The 24,855-nt window shown below is 40.0% G+C and overlaps 1 protein-coding gene and 1 long non-coding RNA gene across 9 annotated transcripts in view; one reads left to right on the top strand and one right to left on the bottom strand.

Annotated features, from left to right (window-relative positions):
- fat3a (FAT atypical cadherin 3a) overlaps positions 1-24,855 on the top strand; it is a 207,761-nt gene that overhangs the window by 154,409 nt on the left and 28,497 nt on the right. For all 8 annotated transcript variants that reach the window (XM_086034902.1, XM_086034900.1, XM_086034897.1 and 5 more), the window contains 12 exons: positions 2,452-2,727; positions 3,761-3,971; positions 4,048-6,773; positions 6,868-8,236; positions 10,935-11,131; positions 11,309-11,462; positions 12,714-12,947; positions 14,649-15,041; positions 15,452-15,666; positions 16,816-16,953; positions 20,666-20,809; positions 22,297-22,494. In XM_086034902.1, the coding sequence (XP_085891028.1) occupies positions 2,452-2,727; positions 3,761-3,971; positions 4,048-6,773; positions 6,868-8,236; positions 10,935-11,131; positions 11,309-11,462; positions 12,714-12,947; positions 14,649-15,041; positions 15,452-15,666; positions 16,816-16,953; positions 20,666-20,809; positions 22,297-22,494 (6,255 nt within the window). The remainder of the gene's footprint in view (positions 1-2,451; positions 2,728-3,760; positions 3,972-4,047; positions 6,774-6,867; positions 8,237-10,934; positions 11,132-11,308; positions 11,463-12,713; positions 12,948-14,648; positions 15,042-15,451; positions 15,667-16,815; positions 16,954-20,665; positions 20,810-22,296; positions 22,495-24,855) is intronic.
- Positions 22,589-24,855, bottom strand: part of LOC147145358 (uncharacterized) — a 115,929-nt gene continuing 113,662 nt past the window's right edge. Inside the window, exon 5 of the long non-coding RNA XR_015087350.1 lies at positions 22,589-22,876. This is a non-coding gene — a long non-coding RNA (uncharacterized LOC147145358). The remainder of the gene's footprint in view (positions 22,877-24,855) is intronic.

Raw genomic sequence — 24,855 nt, 5'->3', positions numbered from 1 at the left:
AAATCAGGTGAACTGGTTCACTGAGGTGGAATAGTACTCGCCTCTAGGCCGGTCCTCTGCTGATTGTAAAAGGGGTGTTCCGTCAGTGATTCCGACAAAAAAAAAAAAAAAAAAATATATATATATATATATATATATATATATATATATATATATATATATATATATATATTGATTGATGAAACGCTGCTGGTCACCACGATCTATACATGTATATTAAAATAAAGCTTTAGAATAGAGGAGGCATTACATCTGCTTCAAAATATTGACGATGAGGATGAATTACACGGCTGAGTCTGCCTGCCCTGGTGATATTCACGACGTACTTGTTGGTAATGTAACCCTTAAAAGTTGTTCTTCCTTATCTTCGGAGGGCGTGGTATGGCGACTTACAATATAGGTTTAACTTTATGTATTTCTTCTGGCCTCTTCCTTGCTAAAGACAACCGACACGGCAGGACAGTGTTTTGTTGCGTCTTTATTCAGAAATCAACAGAACAGCCTCGCTCTAATTCGCCTCTCTCTCTCCTTTCTTCTTCGGTCAGGAAATGCACCGTACTAAACCAACTAAAAAAGCATGAAATACTTAAGCACAATATAAATAAATAAATATATGCTCACAAAACAATTTTGCAGCATTTTAGAAAAATAATAAATACAAAATAATGTATGCAATCCCCAAATTAATATAAAAAAATGAAAATATCAATTGGCAACTACCGGTGAATCAATCATGTGTTACATTAGTACATACTAGACAGTCAAAATCAATAAAATAATGAGCTTATGTGGTGCGTGTTGACATAATTCCCCCATGGATGAAAAAGTCGACTTCCGGGTTGCCGGGTTGGTTTGCTCCAAACCAGCTGTATTTTTAAACAGCACGACACACATGCAGCGCGAGAGCCGCACGGGACAATCTCAGCGGTCCACCAACTGTTTCTCATTCATTTTTCTGACATTATTTACATTAGAATATACCCACAACATAATTTTGATAAACAAAGTAACTTTATTAGACAATGGAGCAACGAGTAATAATCTCTTTAGTCGCAGTCATTGCCAGAGCGCAATAAAAGTGACATCCATAAAAATAACAGCCCTCGTAATAGATCCTCCCAAGTTTAAAGCACAGTCCAGAAAACCAAGCGGAGCTTGAGCAACAAGTCACCTCAGCCAGAAGAAGCAATGAATTAATCTGTCAGAACAACACTAATCTAAATGATTGTGTGTGTGCGTATGTGTGTGCGCGGATGTGTGTGAGTGTTTGAAAGGTTGGCTTGAAAGGCTTTTTTCAATTGAAGGGGAAGTCAACCAAAACATATTTTTTTCAAGAATATGTTCTATGCAGGCCCCCTCACAGATGTCCCAAGGGCTCAAATAACGACCAATCATGGCTCAGTTTCAGAAAACATGTGAGCTGTGATTGGTCGTTTCCTGAGCCTTGAGCAACTGTGATGTCATTTTCAGTCGACAGACGTGACAAAATGGCTGCTCCCAGTGATGGCTAAAAAGGGTGGATTAGTTCTTATTCCACAAACTCAATATTTATCAGAATGCCTTGTTTCAACTAGTGGGTTTGCATAGAACATATTCTTGAGAAAGATATATATGTATATATATATATATATATCCATCCATCCATCCATTATCTGTACCGCTTCTCCTCACAAGGGTCGCGGGGCGTGCTGGAGCCTATCCCAGCTGTCTTTGGGCAGTAGGCGGGGGACACCCTGAACTGGTTGCCAGCCAATCGCAGGGCACACAGAGACAAACATCCGCACTCACAATCACACCTAGGGGCAATTTAGAGAGTCCAATCAACTTACCATGCATGTTTTTGGAATGTGGGAGGAAACCGGAGTGCCCGGAGAAAACCCACGCAGGCACGGGGAGAACATGCAAACTCCACACAGGGAGGCCGGAGCCGGGATCGAACCCACGACCTCTGAACTGTGAGGCGGACGTACTAACCAGTCGACCACCGTGCCGCCTATATATATATATATATATATATATATATATATATATATATATATATATATATATATATATATGTATATATATATGTATATATATATATATAAATATATATATGTATATATATATGTATGTATATATATATATATATATATATATATATATATATACGCGCACTCTACATTTGTAAAGTCTGTGCAATTGAAATTCCTGACACAGTGGATTTTGTAATCCACACCCAAAGAATCCCAGCCACTTGAAACCATTTCATTTACATGTAAGGAACAAGCCACTGTGTTCAGATGCAAGGATTATCACATTCTGTTACAAAACATCCAACAGAATGTCAATTTCAACTGAAATTATGTATGTAACTTCAAAGCATCCATACATGTACTTTCAAGTGTATGTAATAATACGACCACTCAACGGTGATATCTCTTCTCTCTGACTTTTCTCTCCATGCTGAAGGTTCACATCACTGTCACAGACAACAATGACAATGCTCCCATCTTCTCCCAGCCATTTTATGATGTCACTATTTCTGAGGATACACCCCCGGACACTGAAGTGGTTCAGGTCCTAGCCTTGGACAGAGATGAATATCATCGGCTAAGCTACTCCTTGCAGAGTGCAATAGACCCAAACAGCATGCGGCTGTTCCGTATCCACCCCACCATGGGCACCATCTACACAACTCAGAGTTTGGACCATGAGGCTTGTGCACAGCACATACTTACTGTTATGGTAAGAGATCTTCAGGTGGAGATTGACTGACTCATGGTCTAGTTTTGGCAGTGGCCACCTGTTGAATGTGTTATTTTTTTACATTTATCCTAAGAATAATGCTCATAAGGATGTAATCTCACCTAAAAACAGTAATCGATTTACAAACCGATAAGATATTAAGTACCTGTAAATCCTCCAATTGCTCTTCAAGAAAAGAGCTCTGGCATAATCGGCTGTCATTTGTCATTTGCAAATGTAGTGACAGTTTATCCTGTTAATTTAATCTCCAGTCTTACATCAGGCTAGTATGCAATACAAGAAATGTACAGCAAAATATGATGTAGAAATATTTTGTGTTACGTGGTGGATATGGCTGTGGCTGGAGGGAAAGGGGAGGGAAAAGAGGAATCAGGGTGCAGGCTCCCGGCGGGCAGGAACAGAATCCGAAGCAGGTGTGCAAGGGATGAGCAGGAGGCAGGCTAGGAACATAATGCAGAACAGGGCAGGCTAAGTATTTCAGAATATAAACAAAAATGTTCTCAGTGGCTTGATTCAACAAATTCAATGAAGAGTGTTGCTGATCTGGAAGCGTGGTGGAGTCCAAGACTAGCTAGACAGGCAGCTGCTAATTGGTAGAATCACGTCCATGTGCTGGCCAAACCTACAATTAACACGTACACATACACACACAGAGGGGAATAACTTGGCACTCAGGATGACAAGAGAGAGGAGTTGTTAATGAAATGTAAATATTGCAAGAATTAGCTGCCAGTTATCAGTTGCTATGTTGGAATGCTTTGTATTTGGAACCTTTATAAAAACATTCATGGAGGTTTGAATGTTAAACATGTAAAAGGTATAAGGTATACTCTACGGTATACTGTACTTGGGAATTTACAGCAGAAGGTACAGATGTTAAAACCTTTCTGCAGGCATGTATTGCTCATATGGATGTAGTCTTACTGTATAGGCCAATCTAAATAATGAAAGCACTTTTCCAACATCTGGCTCCATTACTGATACTAACATTTGACAATGTGTCCTCCCACAGGTTAAAGACCAAGAATTCCCATACCGGAAAAACCTGGCTCGTGTGCTGGTAGAGGTAGAAGATATAAATGACCATGTACCGATATTTACAAGTGCACTGTATGAGGGTTCAGTCTATGAGTCAGCAGCCGTGGGATCAGCTGTTGTACAGGTGACTGCCTTGGACAAAGACAAAGGAAAGAATGGAGAGCTTCACTACTCCATTGAATCAGGTTGGCGCAGCTAATGGGTTTTAATATACTTCCAAATTATTATTCTTAAATGAACATTTGTTTTCTTTTCCAACAGGGAACGTTGGAAATTCATTTCATATTGAGCCAGCTTTGGGAATCATCACAGTTGCACATGACCTTGACTTGTCCAGTATAGGTCACTACATACTCACTATCAGAGTCACAGACAATGGCTCCCCGTCTCTGTCCACAACCACGATAGTGCGTATTGCTGTCACGCTTTCAAACAATGCGGGTCCAAAGTTCCCTCAACCTGAGTACCAAGTCGACATCACAGAAAATGCAGTGATTGGGACCTCTGTCACCACTGTCAGTGCAGTCAGTCAGTCCACGCTCACCTATGATATCAAACAAGGCAACTCTGATCGAATTTTTCAGATAAACCAGTATAGTGGAGTAGTTACAACTCAAAAGTCTCTGGACTATGAGGCTAGAGCCTCTTTTACTCTCACAGTACAGGCTACCAACATGGCTGGCTTGGCCTCCAATGCAACACTTTTGATACATGTTTTGGATGAAAATGACAACCCACCAGTGTTCAAGCAACTTCACTATCATGGCAGCATCAGCGAAGCTGCACCAGTCAACAGTCTAGTTTTAAACACCGAAGATTCCCCTCTAGTTATCAGGGCCACTGATGCTGATCACAACCAAAATGCTCTGCTCATATATCAGATTGTTGAGGACACAGCAAAAACTATTTTCACAGTCGACTCAGGTACTGGCTCCATCAGGACCATTGCAAATCTTGACCATGAGACATCTTCTATCTTCCACTTCCATGTTCAAGTCAGGGATAATGGCAGACCACAGTTAACAGCAGACCGCCCAACTGAGGTCACAGTACAAGTCATAGACACAAATGACTCACCGCCTTGTTTCACCCAGACTAACTATGAAACAGTCGTGCTTCTTCCCACCTATGTGGGAGTGGAAGCGTTGCAGGTGTCAGCCATAGACCCAGACAATCATTCTATAGGACTCACCTACTCCTTCACAGATGGAGCGCTGGAACATTTTTCTATCAAACCTTCCAATGGTATTATATTTGTTAAAAACAACAGTTTTTCCAGAGAACGCTTCCGCTTCAGTGTCAAAGTCTCAGATGGGAAATTTTCCACCACAGCTATGGTAACCATTCTGGTGCGAGATGCTCTAGATTCTGGTCTAAGCTTCACTAATAATCTTTACACTTCCTCGATTCAAGAGAATGTATCTAACATCACCAAGGTGGCAGTTGTCAATGCTGTTGGAAACCGTCTGAATGAACCACTCAAGTACGCATTGTTGAACCCTGGTAAACGCTTTAAAATACGTCCAACTTCAGGGGTGATCCAAACCACAGGTTTACCTTTTGACCGTGAAGAGCAAGAATTCTATGAACTGATTGTTGAGGCAAGGAGGGAGCATGACCGTTTGCATGTAGCCAGAGTTATGGTGAAAGTCCAGGTGGAAGATATCAACGACAATGCCCCTATATTTGTTGGACTTCCTTATTATGCGGCTGTTCAAGTAGAAGCTGAGCCAGGATCCCACATTTTCAAAGTCATGGCAATTGATGGGGATAAAGGAATTAATGGAGTGGTGTCTTATTACCTCAAGGATGACCATGGTCATTTTGAAATAAATCGACAAACAGGCAATCTTAAACTCAAGAGGGCCTTTGAGTCTGACTTGTCTAATATGGAATACCTGATGGTGATATATGCCAGAGATGGTGGTTATCCACCTCTCTCTTCTACAATTGAATTTCCTATTACAGTTGTCAACAAAGCCATGCCTGTCTTTGACAAATCTTTTTATTTGGTGTCTGTTAATGAGGATGTGGCAGTGCACACACCTGTCCTTGGTATTAATGCAACTAGTCCTGAAGGTCAGAGTATATTTTACACAATTGTCGATGGAGATCCATCCCTTCAGTTTGACATTGGTTTTGACACTGGAGTCATAAGTGTCATCCATTCTTTGGACTTTGAAATAGCATCATATTATCACCTGACCGTCAGAGCAACTGACTATTTAACCGGTGCCCGTTCTGAGGTCGATGTGAATGTGGCCATTCAGGATGTTAATGACAATGTCCCCATCTTCCAGAAAATGTCCTACTATGTAGTTCTATCGGAAACAGCCGTGATTGGGACTCCAGCGCTTCAGGTAATAGCTACTGACCAAGACTCAGAGAAGAATAATGTTGTTCTTTACCAGATCTTATCCGATTCACACAACAACACAGACTATTTTCACATCGACAGCAGCAGTGGACTGATTCTGACGGCCCGTGTGCTGGACTATGAACAAGTCCAGAAGTATGACTTCATGGTCAGAGCTACTGATAATGGCTTTCCACCTTTAAGTAGTGACATGTCTGTCACAGTTGTGGTGAATGACACAAATGACAATCCTCCAGTTTTCAACCAGCTTCTTTATGAAGCCCATGTAAATGAGCTGGCACCAAAGGGTCAATTTGTAACCTGCGTCCAAGCCTCGGATGCAGACAACTCTGATTTTGACAAGCTGGAGTACAGTATTTTGTCTGGAAATGAAAGAATGAACTTTGTGATGGAAAAAAAGACTGGAATTATTACTTTGTCCAGCCACAACAAAGAAAGGATGGAACCTGTTTACAGCCTTAATGTTTCAGTGTCAGATGGGGTTTTCACCAGCACTGCACAAGTGCACGTTAAAGTGTTGGGAGCCAACTTGTATAGCCCGATGTTTGGACAGAATGTATATGAAGCAGAGCTGAGAGAAAATGCTGCAGCGGGAACCAAAGTTATCCAGGTAAGAATAAATGCAGGTATTGGATTAGTTAATTGATTTGCCTATTTTACTGTAATTTCACATATATATATATTTTTTCTTTTTTACATTAAAGGTAAAGGCAGCAGATGCAGACCCCGGTGTTTTTGGTCACGTTGATTATTCCTTTGTCAACGATGTTGGCAAGAACCAGTTCAGCATTGATGCAAGCGGCCAAATCTCCACAGTGGAAAAGCTTGATCGTGAGGACCCTGCAAATAAAGACATAGTATTGACTGTGCTCGCCCAAGACTCAGGTGGACGCGTTTCTTACTGTACAGTACAAGTTACACTTTTGGATGACAATGATAATGCACCTCATTTTAGTGCCACTGAATACAGAGCTTCTGTCAAATCAGATGTTGCTAATGGTTTTTTAGTGACACAGATTCAGGCCAATGATCCTGATGATGGTAACAATGCCAGAGTTACATATTCGCTCTACAGTGAGGCACATGTCCCCGTGGCAGACATTTTGGAGATTGATCCTGAAAATGGCTGGATGGTGACAAAAGGAAGCTTCAGCCATTTGAGAAACTCTGTGTTATCTTTTTTTGTAAAAGCTGTGGATGGTGGAAATCCAGTTCGCCACTCTCTAGTGTCAGTCTACATTCATGTTCTTTCTCCCGATTCCATCATTCCCTCATTTAGTCATCATCCATATTTATTTAGCATACCGGAGGACACACTGATAGGCTATGCTATTGGTACGGTCCGCCTTAAAGCCCCCGCTGGATTGGACCTTACAGCTGCATTCTCCCTAATTAATGGAGAGAATGGCAAAAACAACAAAGATGAGGTGTTCGTGATTGAAAAAGAGACTGGTGTTATAAAGATTGATAAGCTCTTGGACCATGAGTATATCAAAGAATACCACTTCAAAGTTATTGCCACTGTGCAACAGGCCAAGTTGGATTCTGTAACTTCTGTTGATGTTAATGTTAAAGTACTGGACCTAAATGACAATAAACCATCCTTTGAGGCCATCTCCTATGAAGCCACTGTTTTGGAAGGAATGCCAATTGGAACCAGAGTTATTCAAGTCCAAGCGCATGACCCAGACTCAGCTGCCAATGGACAAGTAACATATAGTCTTGGGACATTCATTCATTCAGAGGTTGATTCCAATACATTAAGTGGAATGTTCAGTATTGACTCCAACGCAGGCTGGATTTCCACACGTAAGAACCTGAACCATGAGTCCAATCCATCATACACATTCACAGTGGTCGCCTCAGATCTCGGGGAGGCATTATCTCTTTCCAGCACTACCACTGTTACGGTGGCAGTATCAGACATCAACGACAACCCACCCATTTTCCTGGAGCAACGGTATGTTGGTACAGTTAATGAGAGTGACTCACCAGGAGAAGTGGTTGCTGTGCTGAACACAAAAGATGATGACAGCTCTGCCATTAACCGACAAGTCAGCTATCACATTACTGGTAAGAACAATTATTTTTTAATTGTATTGTATTTGAAATAATTTAAAATGATGTTAACATTTGAGTTCTGGCTTCCTAGAATGTGCATCAGTGTAAAAGATTGGGTAGGCCAATGGTTAAGGTAAAGAAATACCATGGCATTGTTTTATTTGGAAAGATTTTCACAGAGAAACATTTGCTGCAAAAATGTTTAATGGCTGAGATCATCTAACAGTCTAACTTTCTCCTAAGGTCAAACAAATAATAAACATCATATTTGTTTTTAAACACTGTGGTAAACTAAAAACATCTGCAGCAAACGTTTTTTTTCTGGAGTATAATTATGAGGTTAGCCAAACATTCATTGAGGGCTTTCCCCAGGAAATTAATGAGTACTATGCCATAATATTTTCCAAATGTAACAGTTTAATTTGTATGTTTAACTTTAGTGGAAAAACCTAAAAGTCCACTGACACACAGAGATACAGTTTACTGCATATCGAGAAGAAAAGAAACAATGAAAGATCGTGAAAGCGGATCAGTCTTGTACTTGATTAAATGGAATGCATTAAGATGAAAGGATTACATAATTCATTGACAAACAAGATGACAATGAAGTTGGAACTTCCCACGAGACCGAGAGAGGCACCACCAAAAGACAGGAGATAAAAGATCTAATGAATAACGTTTTATGGGAGCAATTCCTTCTCTTAATTACATTGCAATGAACTGCAAAGTTTTGTGTTCAAAGATACAAGGAGTACCTGGAGAAAACCCACGCGGGCTTTCTCCGGGTACTCTGGTTTCCTCCCACATTCCAAAAACATGACACATGACACAAATTGTTCCAAGGTATGATTGTGAGTGTGAATAGTTGTTTGTCTCTGTGTGCCCTGCGATTGGCTGGCAACCAATTCAGAGTGTACCCCGCCTACTGCCCAAAGACAGCTGGGATAGGCTCCAGTACGCCTACGACTGAGCATAAGCGGTTTGGATAATTGATGGATGGATAAAATACATGACAATCACTGACCATTTAACAATTTGAATGTGTTTTCTTCATAAAATGTTAGCGATAACATATTACATTACTTAATTTTTATGAAGGAAATGTAAACCTCCAGGCACACTTGCACTTCAGACTAGCCACCATTACATCCAAAACAATGAAATGAGAAAGTGTCTGTAACGAGTAGGCAGACAAAAAATAATTGCACAATAAATATGAATGAATTTAACGTGTGAATTAAACAGAGTGACATTTTGATTTGTCAAATGAACCATAGTTTTGGTGCCCAGGATTAGTCATCCAACTAAATGTCCTTGACAGAAAAGAAAACAATCATACTGTACTTACATTATAAATAATTAAGATAATTGTAAATTAAACTAAACTATAAAATAACAATAATTAACATACCGTAATTTCCCAAGCACAGAGCACATCTGATTATGGAATGGTGTTCGGGTCTGTGGATCCAGTTTTTATCAAAAGAAAAATGACCCAAGGTATATCAGAAACCTTCCTCTCTGGTGATAACACACTTTTTTTTCTTTAAATTACATTTTATCTTTTAAAAACGAGCAGCACATGATTTCATAAATGTGATCTAACGAAGGTAAAGGGCAAATATTAATGTTTGCTGTTCATATGACTCGCGATTGGGATTGGGTGACAAAAATATGTTGAGTATTTTAACAGAAAATTATTTGATTGTGTTGTTTTGAAAACCCCAAACTCTAGTGGGTCCACCAGGCCCATCAACACTGGCTGAGTAAAAAAAATACAAACACAACACAATGGTTAAAAGCCGCAACAGCTAAATTTAGCCATAAAAACACATTTGTACATATATTGGCTGCTTCGTATTATTAGCTGAGCACACTTGATATATCGAAACTAAGGAATCGATGAAGAATGACAAAGTTGAAATAGATAAATGCGCCAGTCACTGCGGTCTATGCTTTCTACACATGATAGTGGGAAACTACTATGGGTGTAACAAAAAACGGTTTGAACTGGAAAAACGTTTTTTGATTTAAAGGGTGCGAATGCATCAAGTCGAACCGAATAGTTCCACTTTGAAATGCATCGATATACGTATCGAATTGTCTTTTATTGGAGAGATATATCTTAGAAGGAATTGGCACATTTACAGTACTGACGAATTCATTCAACTGTGTGTAAAATAACAACAAAAGAGTAATCGCATGATACATACTGAGCCATACTATATATCAAATCGAATTGTAATCTCACTGTGTCACACCCAACCAAATTGTTCCACTATCAAATCGAACCGTCGAGTGCACACCCTCAGAAACTACCAAAGTGTGCATGTCTAACACTTGTGTTTCAAATCCTTGCTCAAATCAAATCATGGAAAAGTATACAGTAGGCTCTTTCGGTTATGATTTTCTTGAGCTCTGCCATTTATTGTTGCTGAAATGGCAAGCTATTTACATTTTAAAGTTTGAATGCTATGTGTGCATTTCTTGTTAATAGTGGTCTCGATTGAAATGAACCTGATTACACTATGTTGTGAACCATGAATATATTGGATTATTTACATGCATACTCATAATTAATAATAACCTAGCATAAATTAATGTTCAGAATATTTGCTTGCATCGTCTGGTCAGTTGTAATTGTCAAAGGACAAATTGTGTAAACTACTCCGACACCAGATTGATTGCTCTGTGTTTGTCTGTTTTGCAGGTGGGAACTATCGTGGTGTGTTTGCGCTGGGTCTCGTTCAGGGTGAATGGAAAATGTACGTGAAAGGGCTGCTGGACAGGGAGGAACGTAACCTCTACATTATTAATGTCACTGCAAGCGATGGACTTTTTGTTTCCCAAGCAACTGTGGAGGTCACAGTGATGGACGCCAATGATAACAAACCCATCTGTGACCAGGTGACTATTAAGCTTGCTGTTGGCTACTGTCTTTGTTTTTTGGATGCACTGGATTTGGCTGTATCAGAGGACAATAAATTATTTCAGACTCAATGTAGCAAGCTGGTGTCAAACCTTCATAAATGATTTAATCGGAGGGCTGTGTGTCTGCGTGTGTTTGTGAATGTATGTCCACAGGCACTCTATACTGCATCCGTTCCAGAAAATGTCCCTGTGAATACTGTGCTGCTAAGGGTTGGTGCTACTGATAAAGATGTGGGCATCAGTGCTTGGATCCAGTACTCCTTGCATGGCCCTGGATCCCATGACTTCAGTATAGACCCAGACACCGGTAGGAATGTAACGTAGATAAAGGGCTCTATTTTCGTGCACAGTGCAAGTCTAGCGCAATCCGCGTTCCAAATCTGCGCAGTGGCAGGCTACACCTTGTTTTGGTATTTTCACAGACCCCCGTGCAAGCCAGCACAGCATGGTGCATTTAAAAAAGGTCATTTTCCCAATCTGAGCGGCTCCTCTTATTCCCTTTTAAATTGTTGCATGAGAGGCGCAGTCCTTGAAGAAACTGATTTGCGCGAGTCCAAACAGGCGGACAAAGCACATTAAGTACGGTATTTTTATAAAGGACTGCAGGCAGACCTCCACGGGTGGTTGATGTAAAGTTTGCCAGAGAGGTCACAGATCGGTGCTGTGAAGTGGGAACTTGGAAACTAGAGACAGGCCGATATGTTTGTTTTTTTTTCTGGGCCGATGCCGATACCGATTATTAGCAGTCAAGGGGGCTGATAACCGATATTTGGAGCTGATATTCATTTTAAGCAAAAAGGAAAATATTGGCGTCATAATGTGAAAAAAAATTACAACTCTTAACTTTGTTTCTTAAACATCTTTAAGTATATGTTTATTAAACAATTTTTCACATTTGCATATTTTATCATTATTATTGTTTGCCAATTATACATGTCATGTCATGTCATTTTCCAAACCGCTTATCCTATATAGGGTCGCGGGGAGTTGCTGGAGCCTATCCCAGCCGTCAATGGGCGAAGGCAGACTACAACCCGAACTGGTCGCCAGCCAGTCGCAGGGCACACATAGACACTGTCACTGAGCGGGAATTGATCCCACGCTGCCCGCACACAACTCAGGCGTGTGTACCACTACACTATCAGCGGACGCCAATTATACATATTTGTTGTAAAATTCTAACAAAAAGGGAACTCCAAGGTCATCATAAAGTTGAATGAAGACTTCAGCGAAAGGTGAAACAAGGCTTGCACCGGCACGAAAATCAGGATACGCTATTTTTTTACACTCAAGCACAGCTGAGCCTTCTACTAATAAACTATGCAGCCCATACTTCAGATTTTCTTTTTTAACACTATATACCTTTGCACTGTGTAATACAGTGTGTATTTACTGCATGTATTGTATATGAAATTAAACTCAAAACAATCTGTGGTAATGTGTAAAATAGTTCAGCATCTACTAGGCCTTCATTGTTCACACCTTCAAACAAATCACCCCTACCCATTTCCTTCAATTTGTTATTCTTCCACATGCTGTTAATAACTTTATTAATCAGGTGGGATCAAGTCATCTGTAGTTCTGGATCGAGAGGTGACACCCAACTACTGGCTGGTTGCCCTGGCAACTGATGGTGGTGGGCGGTGGTGCCGTGCTGAGGTGTGGGTGGAAGTGACGGATGTGAATGACAACCCGCCAGTCTTTACCCTGCCACACTATACAGCAAGTGTATACGAAGACACCGCCACTAAAGCCCTTCTCACTCGTATCCAAGCCATTGACCCCGACGAAGGTGATGTTTCATTTCAATAATTGCGATTTTATAAATACTACTACTATTTCCCTCTGTTTCCTGAATCAAATCAAATTAGACATTGCAAAGGTCACTATCATATCAAGACATAAATGAAGTTCAGCTTTAATATGTATGACATTGTTTTGGTAGAAAAAATGTACTGGTACATTAGAGTACTGTATTTTCCGGACTATATATGGTGAAATGTTTTCATCTTACAGCCGATATCCAAGCCATCCGACTTTGTTTTGACATGCTCAAAACAAGGGTCCCCTTGGTTTTCCGCCAAGCAGGAAACCTATAAAAATCTATAAAAATTGCTGGACCCCCTAACACAGCAACGGTTCACCATGTTTATATATTTCGGCCGTCTAAATCAAGCAGAGTTTGTCTTGCGTGCAACAACAGTAGTCACGTTGCCTCCAGTGCACTCTCAATATACTACCCTGGTAGCGACTTCAGCGATGACATGCCGTGCACGGGCCCTATTTTTCAACATAGATAGGTGCGGCTAACATATATGTTTTTTTAATGTTTTTTTTTTCTTTTAAAATAGTGCGTCTTATATAAAGGTGCGCCTTATAGCCCGTATAATACTGTATTTTAAAAGCGGGAAGTCAACGCAAACCTTCTTTTTTCAAGAATATGTTCTATGCAAGCCCACTAGTTGTAACAGGGCATTCTGATAAATATTGCGTTTGTGGAATAAGTGTTAATCCACTCGTTTTTAGCCATCTCCAGGGGTGGCCATTTTGTCTTCTGTCGACTGAAAATGACATCACAACTGCTCACAACGACCAATCACGGTCAGCCGTGATTGGTCGTGGTGAGCAATTGTGATCTCATTTTCAGTCGACAGAAGACAAAATGGCTGCCCCCCTAGATGGCTGAAAACTAGTGCATTTTGCTGCTTAACTTATATTCCACAAACACAAAATTAATCAGAATGTTTGAACTAGTGGGCCTCCTGGGAACATATTCTTGAAAAAAAAATGTTTGGGTTGACTTCCCTTTTAGTATGTTAAAGGTAGTTTTTGAAGTATTCAAAAAAAGTATTCAATTCTACTTTGCCATGGAAGAGGTTGGATGCAGGCTGCATCAAACTTTTGAAAGGATAATTGGGATGTTTGGACTGTATGTGGTCTATAGCAGTGTTTTTCAAACTCTGTTGAGAAATTATCAAATTTGTGTGCCTGTGCGGTCTAGCGCCTGGCAGTGTAATCATGTCTTTACTACATTGTAGTACTGTTCCATACCAGCAGGTAGCAGCAGCAGTTAGCTAATTGTCTTTGTTTAGAGGCAAGCGAATTAGTGACGCATGTTTATCCAAACAGGCCCATGTTTTACACTGAATAAGTATCAATATGAAACATTCTAAAATACTTTTTTCTTTGTGTTTATTTAAGTCCTATTCAAGACGTTATAATATAACGTCATTTTCAATGTTAAACAATGCTTATATAAACAATATAACACTCATATTGTTAAAATAAGCTTTTTTTTCACAATTTCAGCTGGTGGTGTGCCGCGGGATTTTTTCAATGAAAGAAATATGCCTTGAAAAAGTTTGAAAACCACCGGTCTATAGTACTAGTTGTTATCCTGTTTGTTTGTTTTTTTAACTATTCTTGGTCAGATGTTTGTTTGTTGATGTTTTTTTTTCTTTAAAATAACAAGTTACTTATTTTGTCTGTGCAGCTGGTCCAGGACGTACGGTTGTTTACTCCTTAGCGGACTCTGCTGATGGTTCATTCTCTATTGATAAGTCAACAGGCATCATTGTGCTCGAACGCATCCTCGACAGAGAGATTCAACCGTCTTATCAGATAAAAGTCCGCGCATCAGATCAGGGTTCACCTGTGTCCCTCTCTTCATTGGTCAATGTTACAATCACTGTACTGGACATAAATGACAACCCGCCCGTGTTTGAACGCCGAGATCAGTTAGTGACCATACCAGAAGATGTGGCGGTGGGCACCAAGATGCTCACAGTGTACGCTGCTAGCAAAGACATAGGAACCAATGCTGAGATTACCTACAGTATACGATCAGGCAATGAGCATGGAAAGTTCAGTATCCATTCTCTTTCTGGTGAGTATGACAGCTATTGTTGTTGGTATTGTTTCACTTGTAACTCACTTGAGAACTGTCTCTCTAAGTGTAGCTAAGTGTACTATTCCACATTTTCACCAACATATTGCACATTTCCCCCAAATATCATTAAAAGTGATTCCACATCATTCAAACTTTGAATTTCAAAGCCATTGTACAGTATATCATTCCAAATGATTCTGTAACATTCAATATCGTTCCCCATCATTTCATTGCATTCAATACCATTCCACATGATTCCAGATTTTTTCATTCACAATTGCAGCATTCACACATGCGGTTTCTCCAGAAATGGCATTTTCTAGTTTTTAGCATTTTTGAATAGCATTGTGCTGCAATGTGTCATATTCATCAGTGGTGTTTTTTTTCCTCTGCTCACCTCCCTGTAGGTGCCATTATAGTTGCCCAGTCATTAGATTATGAAACCTGCAAGGACTACTTCTTAACAGTGGAGGCTCAAGATGGGGGTACGCCTCCATTGAGTGCCATTACTACAGTGAACATAAATGTAACAGACGTCAATGACAATGCCCCCATGTTCAGCCGTGACCTTTATACGACTGTTGTGTCAGAGGATGCAACCATTGGAGAGTCTGTCGTACAGGTATGTTCAAATCGGCGGATGAGTCATGCATGACCTCTTAATAAACCGAGACATCATGATTAATCCCTCCCACATTATCCTGCCATTTACAGTTAATACTGTTCAACAACAAAAAAAAAAAATCTAACAAGTAATATATAATATGAGTTTTAGTTAAGTGGTACGCTTAGCACACTTACTAGTTGAATCAAATTAAGACCGTGCGGTCACACATTGTCACGCGGACTAGGGAAAATCAAACCCCCCTCCCACCCACGCACCACCCACCACCCACCACCATAGCACCCAGCCCACCACCAGTGGCTGCGGCCAAGACTAGAAGAACGAGCAACCATCCAAATCTAATCCGGATTTGGATTTTGGGCATTTAACATCAACTGAAATTTGACCTATTTATAACGTTTTGACTTTCAAGTCAAAAGGAAAAAAGACTACATTGAAATGATAGATAAATGAATCAGAGAAGATTAGCAAGGCGAATTAATTTGAAATCAGCGTTTCTGCCCGGGCAGACCAGCGGCTTACACACTGCGCGTCACCTGCTTTGAATTAACTCTTGAGTATTCGGGTTAGTTGCTTTACATTTCACAATTTAAGATGGTGGTATTTGCACTTTAAATGATATATGAAAATAAAAGGATCCCATGATTGAGTACGTGTATGCATTATGCATACATGCATTTATACAGTATATCCATACACACATGCATAATTAAGGGTTTTCAAATACAAGAGAATAAACTACAATGGGGCAATACAATTAGGAAGGATAGGGTAAGTAATAAAAAATGCATATAAAATATGAACTGAATGAATTGTTACAAATGTGATAATGAAGGAGTAAATAAAGTGTTTATTGCTAATATAACTTCATGAATTTCATGAGTAATAATACTGATATTTATTGTTTATTACTTACCATACTATTATAACAATTCAGTAACTTAGCACACATTTGCTGTACTCTTACCAGTAAAGTTTTAATCAAGTGAGGAACTGAAAGACTTTTATTGATCCCCAGAGCGTAAATTTGAGAAAAATACAAAGGATGTAAATCCCTGAAACCTGAAATTTGAATGTGAAGAGATTGATATTTGTCTTGTGACGTGCATGTGTGTGCGCTTACACGTGTATGTGCGTGCTTTGCAGTTGGTAGCAGAAGACATGGACAGTCAGCTGAATGGGGCCATCCTCTACTCCATTGTGAGTGGGGACCGAGACAACCAGTTCTTCATCGACCCGCTCAGCGGGATCGTCAAGGTCAACAAGCATCTGGACCGTGAGACCGTGAGGGCGCGCACACGCACACGCACACAAATGAATCTCACAATATTGACTTAAATGTATCAATTATCAATTTCTCTGTGTTGTTAACAACACAGAGAAATTGATACTTGGGGTGTAATGTGACCTAATATTGCTGGCCAAAGTCTGTGGACAGCCAATGAGATCTTTGGAAAGATGGCAGATGGTAATTATTCACACCTAAGCAGGAAAGCCAGACACACAGTTGCCCTAAAAGTCTCACACATGAGCTCGGTAAATTTACTCACTGCCATCTTCATCTCCTCCGCAGCGCTTGAAAACTTGAGTAACATTCAAATTCTAATCATAAAGTATTCATGAGTGTGGTCCGTGAGCCATCTGAGGGTAGTTTGAAGTTGGGTACACGGGTGGCATCAAAGCTTTAAGCTGATAAAAGTGTTTTAGGGGTTATCACACAATGAGCAGTGCTTTTGTGTGTTTGTGTTTGTCTGACAGAGAGAGAGCGAAAATGGTGTTTGGTTTTTTTTCTTTCTGTGGTTGTCACTTTTAATGAGTAGATGTTTGCGTTTACCTGTTTCACCTCTGATTTACATTTAGCACTTGCCTCCCCTCCACCATTCCCTTGCACTCTCTTTGTTTCTCCCTCTCCTAAGCAGGCCGGAGATGTTAAAACATCTTTTTTTCAATTCAGGTTGTTATCATATTCCTCATATTGTTTTGCTGCTGCATAGGCATATCTCTCCATTGCACTTCATTAGGACGCTTTATAGTTCTCAGTGTAGAAAAAAAAATAAACAAAAATTACCCTGCTGTCTGTTGAGCACTATGCAACACATTAGGGAAACTAACTGTGTGTGTGTGTGCGTGTGTGGGTGTGTGCATCATCATTATTAAACAATCCCTCATTATTACAACAACGCAATAAACAAGTCACACCAGTTTGGAATTAAGGTATATAACAGGCACCACATTTCTTGCTGAGAAAATGTGTTGGAACAAATTTGAAAAAGAATTCAAACGGGAGGGAAATGGATAAAACTAAAAGCACACACATTCATCCCTAGTGTCCTAGTAAACGGTCTCTGACATTCTGGGAATGAGCTGGTGCTCACCCGTGCACTGCTGGCCCATTGCCAAGTATGCCTTTCATTTCCCATGATGATGGGAAGCGGAGGTAGAACGTCGCAATGCAGTGAGGTCTGCTAGCCCAGAGTTTAGGGGAAACAAATACAAAAGAAACAAGCAACCATAGATTTGATTAGGTTTCGTATTTTCTCTTGTGGAGGCAGTACTTCATCAAGTTGTCATATTACGCTTGTTAAAGCAACACTGTGTCCTATGTCAGTTTTTGTTGATTATGGCGGCGCCATGTGGACAAAAGCGGTAGCGTAGACGTTCGAATCGACTTTCGCCCTTATAGCGAAAAGAGGAAGTGAGTATGCCGTAAAGCAATTCAGGACATTTGTATTTTTTTGTGTGCCAGGGTTGCTCCCATCCTCCTCAAAGTTGCTTAGTGCCAGTAAAAATGATACTGACCCCCCAGGGCATGACAAAAGTCCCATTCAACTACTTGTAAGTCAATGTTTCATCAAAAGAGTTGTGGAAAAAGATGTATTAAGGTCAAATTCTTGCTCAGTGCTGCTTTAATTGGTATAACGGACCCATGCGTGCAGTGGTCACATCGCAAAGCATAAAATATGGAAAACCTAGCCAGCCTAGCTGCCAAGTCATGGGCAAGAAATCTCGTTTTGAGGGCTGTATTGTGTAAATTAGCTGAATTGTGACATAATTACTTGGTAAAATAAGGAATGGCTTTTTCACACACACATTCACAGACAAATAGGCAACTAACAGATTATTAAATATCTTGGCAAGAGGTAGTAACTTGCCACAATCTGTCCCCTTTATTTGCAAATCATTTTATCGTAAAAACTGCATAAAGCCTTTTGTTATCTTAATCCAAGTTGGAAGACCAAATCGTTTTGGAGAGCTCTAAGTTGCTGCCATCGTGTGACACATCACCAATTAAGATTAGTGAGCCCATACCAGGAAAAGCCGTGCAAGTCCAAGCCATGACCCTAACCCTAACCCTAACCCTCCACAGTTGTAAAGAAGAAACGTGTATGTTTGGCTTTCCATGAAACCCTGTCTCAGAATTTTTGACTCTCTTCTCTGTCATTTTTGGGCCTAATTTAGCCCGACCATTATATTCTTCTTGCTGATGAAAGCTTTGCAGCTCCCAGTTGTATTCTTTAGAAAAATGGTTTTACTTGCTATGTACAGTGCTTTTTTTTCTATGGCTCTGATTGACTTTTTTCAGCTTCAAAATTTCTTCTTTTCCACCCACAGACAGCTCTCTGATTTTCAAAAGTATCAATGTAGTCTTAATGTCATATTTATTGTGGAGGAGGACCCAAATGCAGGTGGCAAAAACAAAGTGCAATATTATGTATTTAATTGAAGAAAAACAAAAAGGCAAACAAGGCACTGGGATAACAAAAATGTTGAAGTCCAAAAACAACAAGTATCAGAAGACTAAAAAAAAAAAGCACTCAGACAGCATTAACAGACAAATGACCATTGACAAATGACAACGAACCGACAAGGACTGAACGAAAGTGGTGAACTGAATACAGATGAGTTGGCGATATGAGGAACACCTGGACAAGACACAGAGGGTAGGAGGGAGCTGATTGGCTAACACCGGGGACCGGGATAACAAGCACAGCTGGACTCAATAACTTAATGAGAGACAGACAAAGGGACGCAAGGAAAAACATTAAACTAAAAAAGGTCAAAAACCAAACTCAAAAGACAGACTATGACACTTAAAACCCAATTCTGAAACTAAGTGTTCAATTTAGCGGTAGTTTTTGTTTAAAATAATCAATGTAATATGACACACCCTTGCAGCAAACACACCTATCAGTCACTTAATATTCCATTGAAAAATACTGTCGGTGGGTGGAAATAAAAGGTGCTGCCCTCTGTGTCGCGTGTCCAAACCAGATATAATTAGGGGAAGAACTGAAATGTTGATCTCTTATTGCATACTCATCTTCTGATATGAAACACACATCTTTTTAGTCTACAGGGAAAGTATTTTTTAAAAAGAGAAAAAAAAATAAAGGTCACAGTTGTTATACATTTGGAAGGGACTCGAGCTAAATGGCCATACAAGTACATGTCTATAGTCCAAAGAGACCAACCACAATAGCCATTTCTGCCTTTAGGGATTCTTCCTGCCAGAGAGGTATTGATTTAACATTATTTTTTTTATAATTTAAGAGGTAGTTTGAGGTAGTGAAGACCTGCACTGCATCATACTGTGCACCCATGTTGTTTTGCTAATTAACCAATACATTTTAAACATTGCTCAATTTAAGGCAATGCAGCTCGATCCCACAGCAAGCTACAACCAAAATAATAAACATAATGTTAAATTAATACCTCATTGACAGCACTATTATTTTTGTCAGGCTAACATTTATGATACAGCCTTTGTCTTAGATGGATTCTAATGAGGTGCCTCTTGAGTGTACTCACATCATTTTTGACAGATTTTGGAGAATTAGTATAAATAGTTTGGGTGCAAATTCATTTTGAAAGGAGGATGATGTAATCACGTTTTGTGACATTGTCCAGTTAGTTGCCTAGTTGGCATTATTGACAGTAAACCACAATCAATACAATTCTCAGATTTTTTTTTCTTTTTTTTTTTTGTGCCACCTAGGTTCCTGGCTACTCATTGGCCATCAGAGCTCTGGATAGTGGAATGCCACCTCTGTCCTCCACTGCTATGGTCAAGATTGATGTCTCTGACATCAATGACAACCCGCCTACCTTCTCACATGCCAACCTCACCACTGTCATTCAGGTAAATGTCATGTTGACAGAAACACATTCAGACCAAGATTTGGTAGTAAAGTGTTGTTTTTTATTTTTATTATTGCATTGAAAGAGTGTTGGGAAAGAAGCTAGCGGTGCTGCTTGTCAGTAAGCAGTAATAAGATTGCTGATGCATGATGATAGCTCACCAGGGAAGTGCGAGTTATTATTTATGCCCTAAAAGATGCCTGTCAGGTAATATTTCCTCCCATGTTCTAACGCTCCATCAATTAAATGGTTGAGCACGTCTTGCGACGCATATATAAAACGCAACCTCTGAGGCGCCCTCACGCAAAGCGTCTCCGTTTTAATCCTGAAGTGTAGAGAAAGACACCTGTAGATACACCACAATGTTATATGATATATTTCATCCCAAACTGCATCACTATCTTTCTTTTTCAACCCAACTAGTTGAGACAGCCACCGAGCAGTCTTTACCCTGTGTAGTCCAAAACCTCTCCTCTTGAAAAGTCAGTTGATATAAAAGCCTTACAAAATTAGAATCTTTGACGGTTTATATTATGCACTACTCTCACACTCCAGTCAGCTAATACCGGTAATTGAAACACCAGAAAAAGCTTCCTGAGCCTTTAAATGGTCTGTTTCAGTAGCCCTGACATACATGGTGAAGAATGGCTGACTTGATTGTTGCTCAGAAGTCAGTTATTGACAGCCTCCACAGGGAAAGAAACCTACTACAAATTATAGCTGAAGAAGCTGGCTGTTCACAGAGTGTGCATTTATAACAAGCTGATAACCTCAGCCTTGAGAGGAATGTCATGCACATCCCATTCAGAAATTTGGGGAAATGTGGGATTTCGTCAACCTGCCCGCACTGCCAAAACTACCAAACGCTGATTGAAGTCGAAATCAACCCAAACATTTTTTTTTCAAGAATATGTTCCCAGCAGGCTCACTAGTTCAAACACAGCATTCTAATGAATATTGCGTTTGTGGAACAAGATTTAACCCACCCCTTTTTAGCCATCTCAGGGGGCAGCCATTTTGTCACTTGATGTCGACTAAAAATGACATCACAATTGCACAGGGATCAGGTAACAACCAATCACGACTCAGCTTCAGAAAACAGGTCAGCCATGATTGGTCGTTACCTGAGCCCTGAACAGTTGTGATGACATTTTCAGTCGACAGAAGTGACAAAATGGCCGAGCCCAGAGATGGCTAAAAACAGGTTGATTAACTGTTATTCCACAAATGCAATATTTATCAGAATGCCTTACCTGAGCCCTGAGCATTCTTGAAAGAAATATGTTTGGGTTGATTTCCCTCTTTAACTATCTAAGATGAGTTTCCCTCGACATTCTAATTCATTGAAATGCAGCAGTAGTCTTTGTTGCGCTATAGATAAATGAAATAAATTAAATTGAGCAACATTCTAACATTCAGAATCACAATGTTAGAAAAGATTAATTTCCAATCTGGCAGGTCCCATTGACAGATTGTTTACTCCCCTAGGAAAACAAGCCAATTGGCACCAGCATCATCCAGCTGTCCGTTATCGACCTGGACTCATCCCACAATGGCCCGCCGTTTGACTTCCACATTTTATCCGGAAATGAGGGAGGAGAATTTGAGCTGGAGCAAGACGGAACACTTGTGGCCAATCAGGTGTTCAGGAGGGACCTGGCAACCAAATATGTTGTCCATATACAGGTACAGCCTACTTCCTTTAGAATGACCCAAAATTATTAGCGAGAGATCATCCTAATCTGAAAAGACTTTTGACTTGTGTTCTTCTTATTATAATGAGCATGTTTTTGGATTTCAGTACAAATAGCAAGGAGATAAAAAATGACCATGGTTTATTCTGGCAGTTGTCTGCTGAAGTGAGGAAAGGCTGTAAAGTACGATTTATTGCATCGTTGTTATGTTGTTAACGTTGCTCTCATTGGGTATGAGGACTCAAGATGAAGAAAGCAAATTCTTCATAAAAACGGTTGATTTATTGACAAAAAAATAAACTCAATGCCCAAACTCGATTGTCCTGTTCACTGTGGCTGGGGTGACTCTGGCAGAGTGTGGTACATCAAAAGGTCTGAAACAGATGGAAACAGGTGGTACTGTTAATGATTTGGCTAGAGAAATGCAGTGATAAGCTTCTATTTTTTTTTTTTTAACTAAAGGAGTATTTTTTTCAAATGTGTCTGCCAACAAACTAGAACATGTAAAATAGGAAGCCAGTGTAATATTGTATAGCAGTGGGGAGGAGGTGTAAACAGCACCGAATTATCTGCAGGTGTTGAGATGAGGCAAGCGTAATCACTTCATCCACACCGGTAAAGATAGACACAGGGGAGGAAAAACATGAGAAGCACAACTCCTGGGCAGACGCACAAAGGAATCAACAACCTATAACACAATGAACTAAAGCAGGTCGCCTTTTTTAAATGCTTTATCCTGAAAAAGATTTCATCTTGAGATATAGGCAGAAAGATTTTGAAAGCTTATACTTTTACTTCTCATTGGATTGGATGGTCTTGGTTGGTAACTTCACGTGGCGCGCTGTGTGTGGGTTTTCTCCGGGTACGCCGATTTCCTCCCACATTCCAAAAGACATGCATGGTAAGTTGATTGGACACTCTAAATTGCCCCTGGGTGTGATTGTGAGTATGGTTGTTTGTTTGTCTCTGTGGGCCCTGCGATTGGCTGGCAACCATTTCAGGGTGTCCCCCGCCTACTGCCGGAAGACAGCTGGGATAGGCTCCAGCACGCCCGCAACCCTTGTGAGGATAAGCGGTATAGATAATGGATGGATGGTGTGTTTTTTGTCATGTGTTTTCCATGACTAGGAAATTCATCACAAAATTGGTCAAAATTGGTGGGATTTATTAGTGTGTGCTATCATAACTTGGCTCTATACTGTAGCAGATGAAAAAGTCCTGGAAAAGTCCGGGAGAATAATGACTAATGAGTGGGAAACCTGTTTTAGGGGAGGTAGAAGAAAATTGAAGGGTGCAGAAGGTAAATTGATTTTCAAAGTAAATATTCACATTCCACTCCATTTTCACTGTATTACTAATAAATATTTGCAGACACGTCAATGTTTTCAATTTGAATTTTATTGTGAAAGTTTCGACGCAACGTGAACCTTAAGTATAAGTTATACAGCGTGAATACTAAAAATGTCAAGTTTCGGGCTGCAGCTATTAGATGTTTTGGTATTCGGATAACCTACTGAAAATTCTATCCAAAAAAATCGTGTATTCAGATAAAAAAAGAAAAAAAAATGTATATATATATATATATATATATATATATATATATATATATATATATATATATATTGTGCTTGGTCAAACAATAATTATAAATACAAAAGGACAAAAAATGTTCCACTTAAAGAAAGTCAACCCAAACATATATTTTTCAAGAATATGTTCTATACAAGCCCACAAGTTGAAACAAGGCATTCTGATAAATATTGCGATTGTGGAATAAGAGTTAATCCACCCGTTATTAGCCATCTCTGGGGATGGCCATTTTGTCAATTCTGTCAACTGAAAATGACATCAAAACTGCTCAGGGCTCAGGTAACGACCAATCACGGCTCACAGCTTGCCTGTTTTCTAAAACTAAGCCATGATTGGTCGTTACCTGAGCCCTGAGCAGTTGTGATGTCATTTTCAGTCGACAGAAGTGACAAAATGGCCGTCCCTGAGATGGACAAGAATGGGTGGCTTTTGCTGCTTAACTCATGTTACTCAGAATTACGTGTTTGAACTTGTGGGCCTGCTGGGAACATATTCTTGAAAAAAATGTGTTTGGGTTGATTTCCACTTTAATGAATGACCATCTGGTTTTCATTTTCACATAATATGCATTTTATACGTAAAGAGTAAGTCAACCCCCAAAAATTCTTTACAATATGTGCCTCATTAATGCGATTTTAGACAAATCTCTCCACATGATTTTGGTGACGAAAGCAGCACATTTGAGCAAGCCTCTACGGGACACTTGCGCGCTGCTAGCGGCTAGCGCTGGAGCTGCCGCTAAACACTGGCAACAGGAGCCTTA

The sequence above is a fragment of the Filicampus tigris genome, chromosome 7 (assembly GCF_054856515.1).
Source record: "Filicampus tigris isolate MCC_2025a chromosome 7, RoL_Ftig_1.0, whole genome shotgun sequence".
NCBI lineage: Eukaryota > Metazoa > Chordata > Actinopteri > Syngnathiformes > Syngnathidae > Filicampus > Filicampus tigris.
The sequence above is the reverse complement of the archived record's forward strand: the minus strand, read 5'-3'. Positions and strand labels throughout refer to the sequence as shown.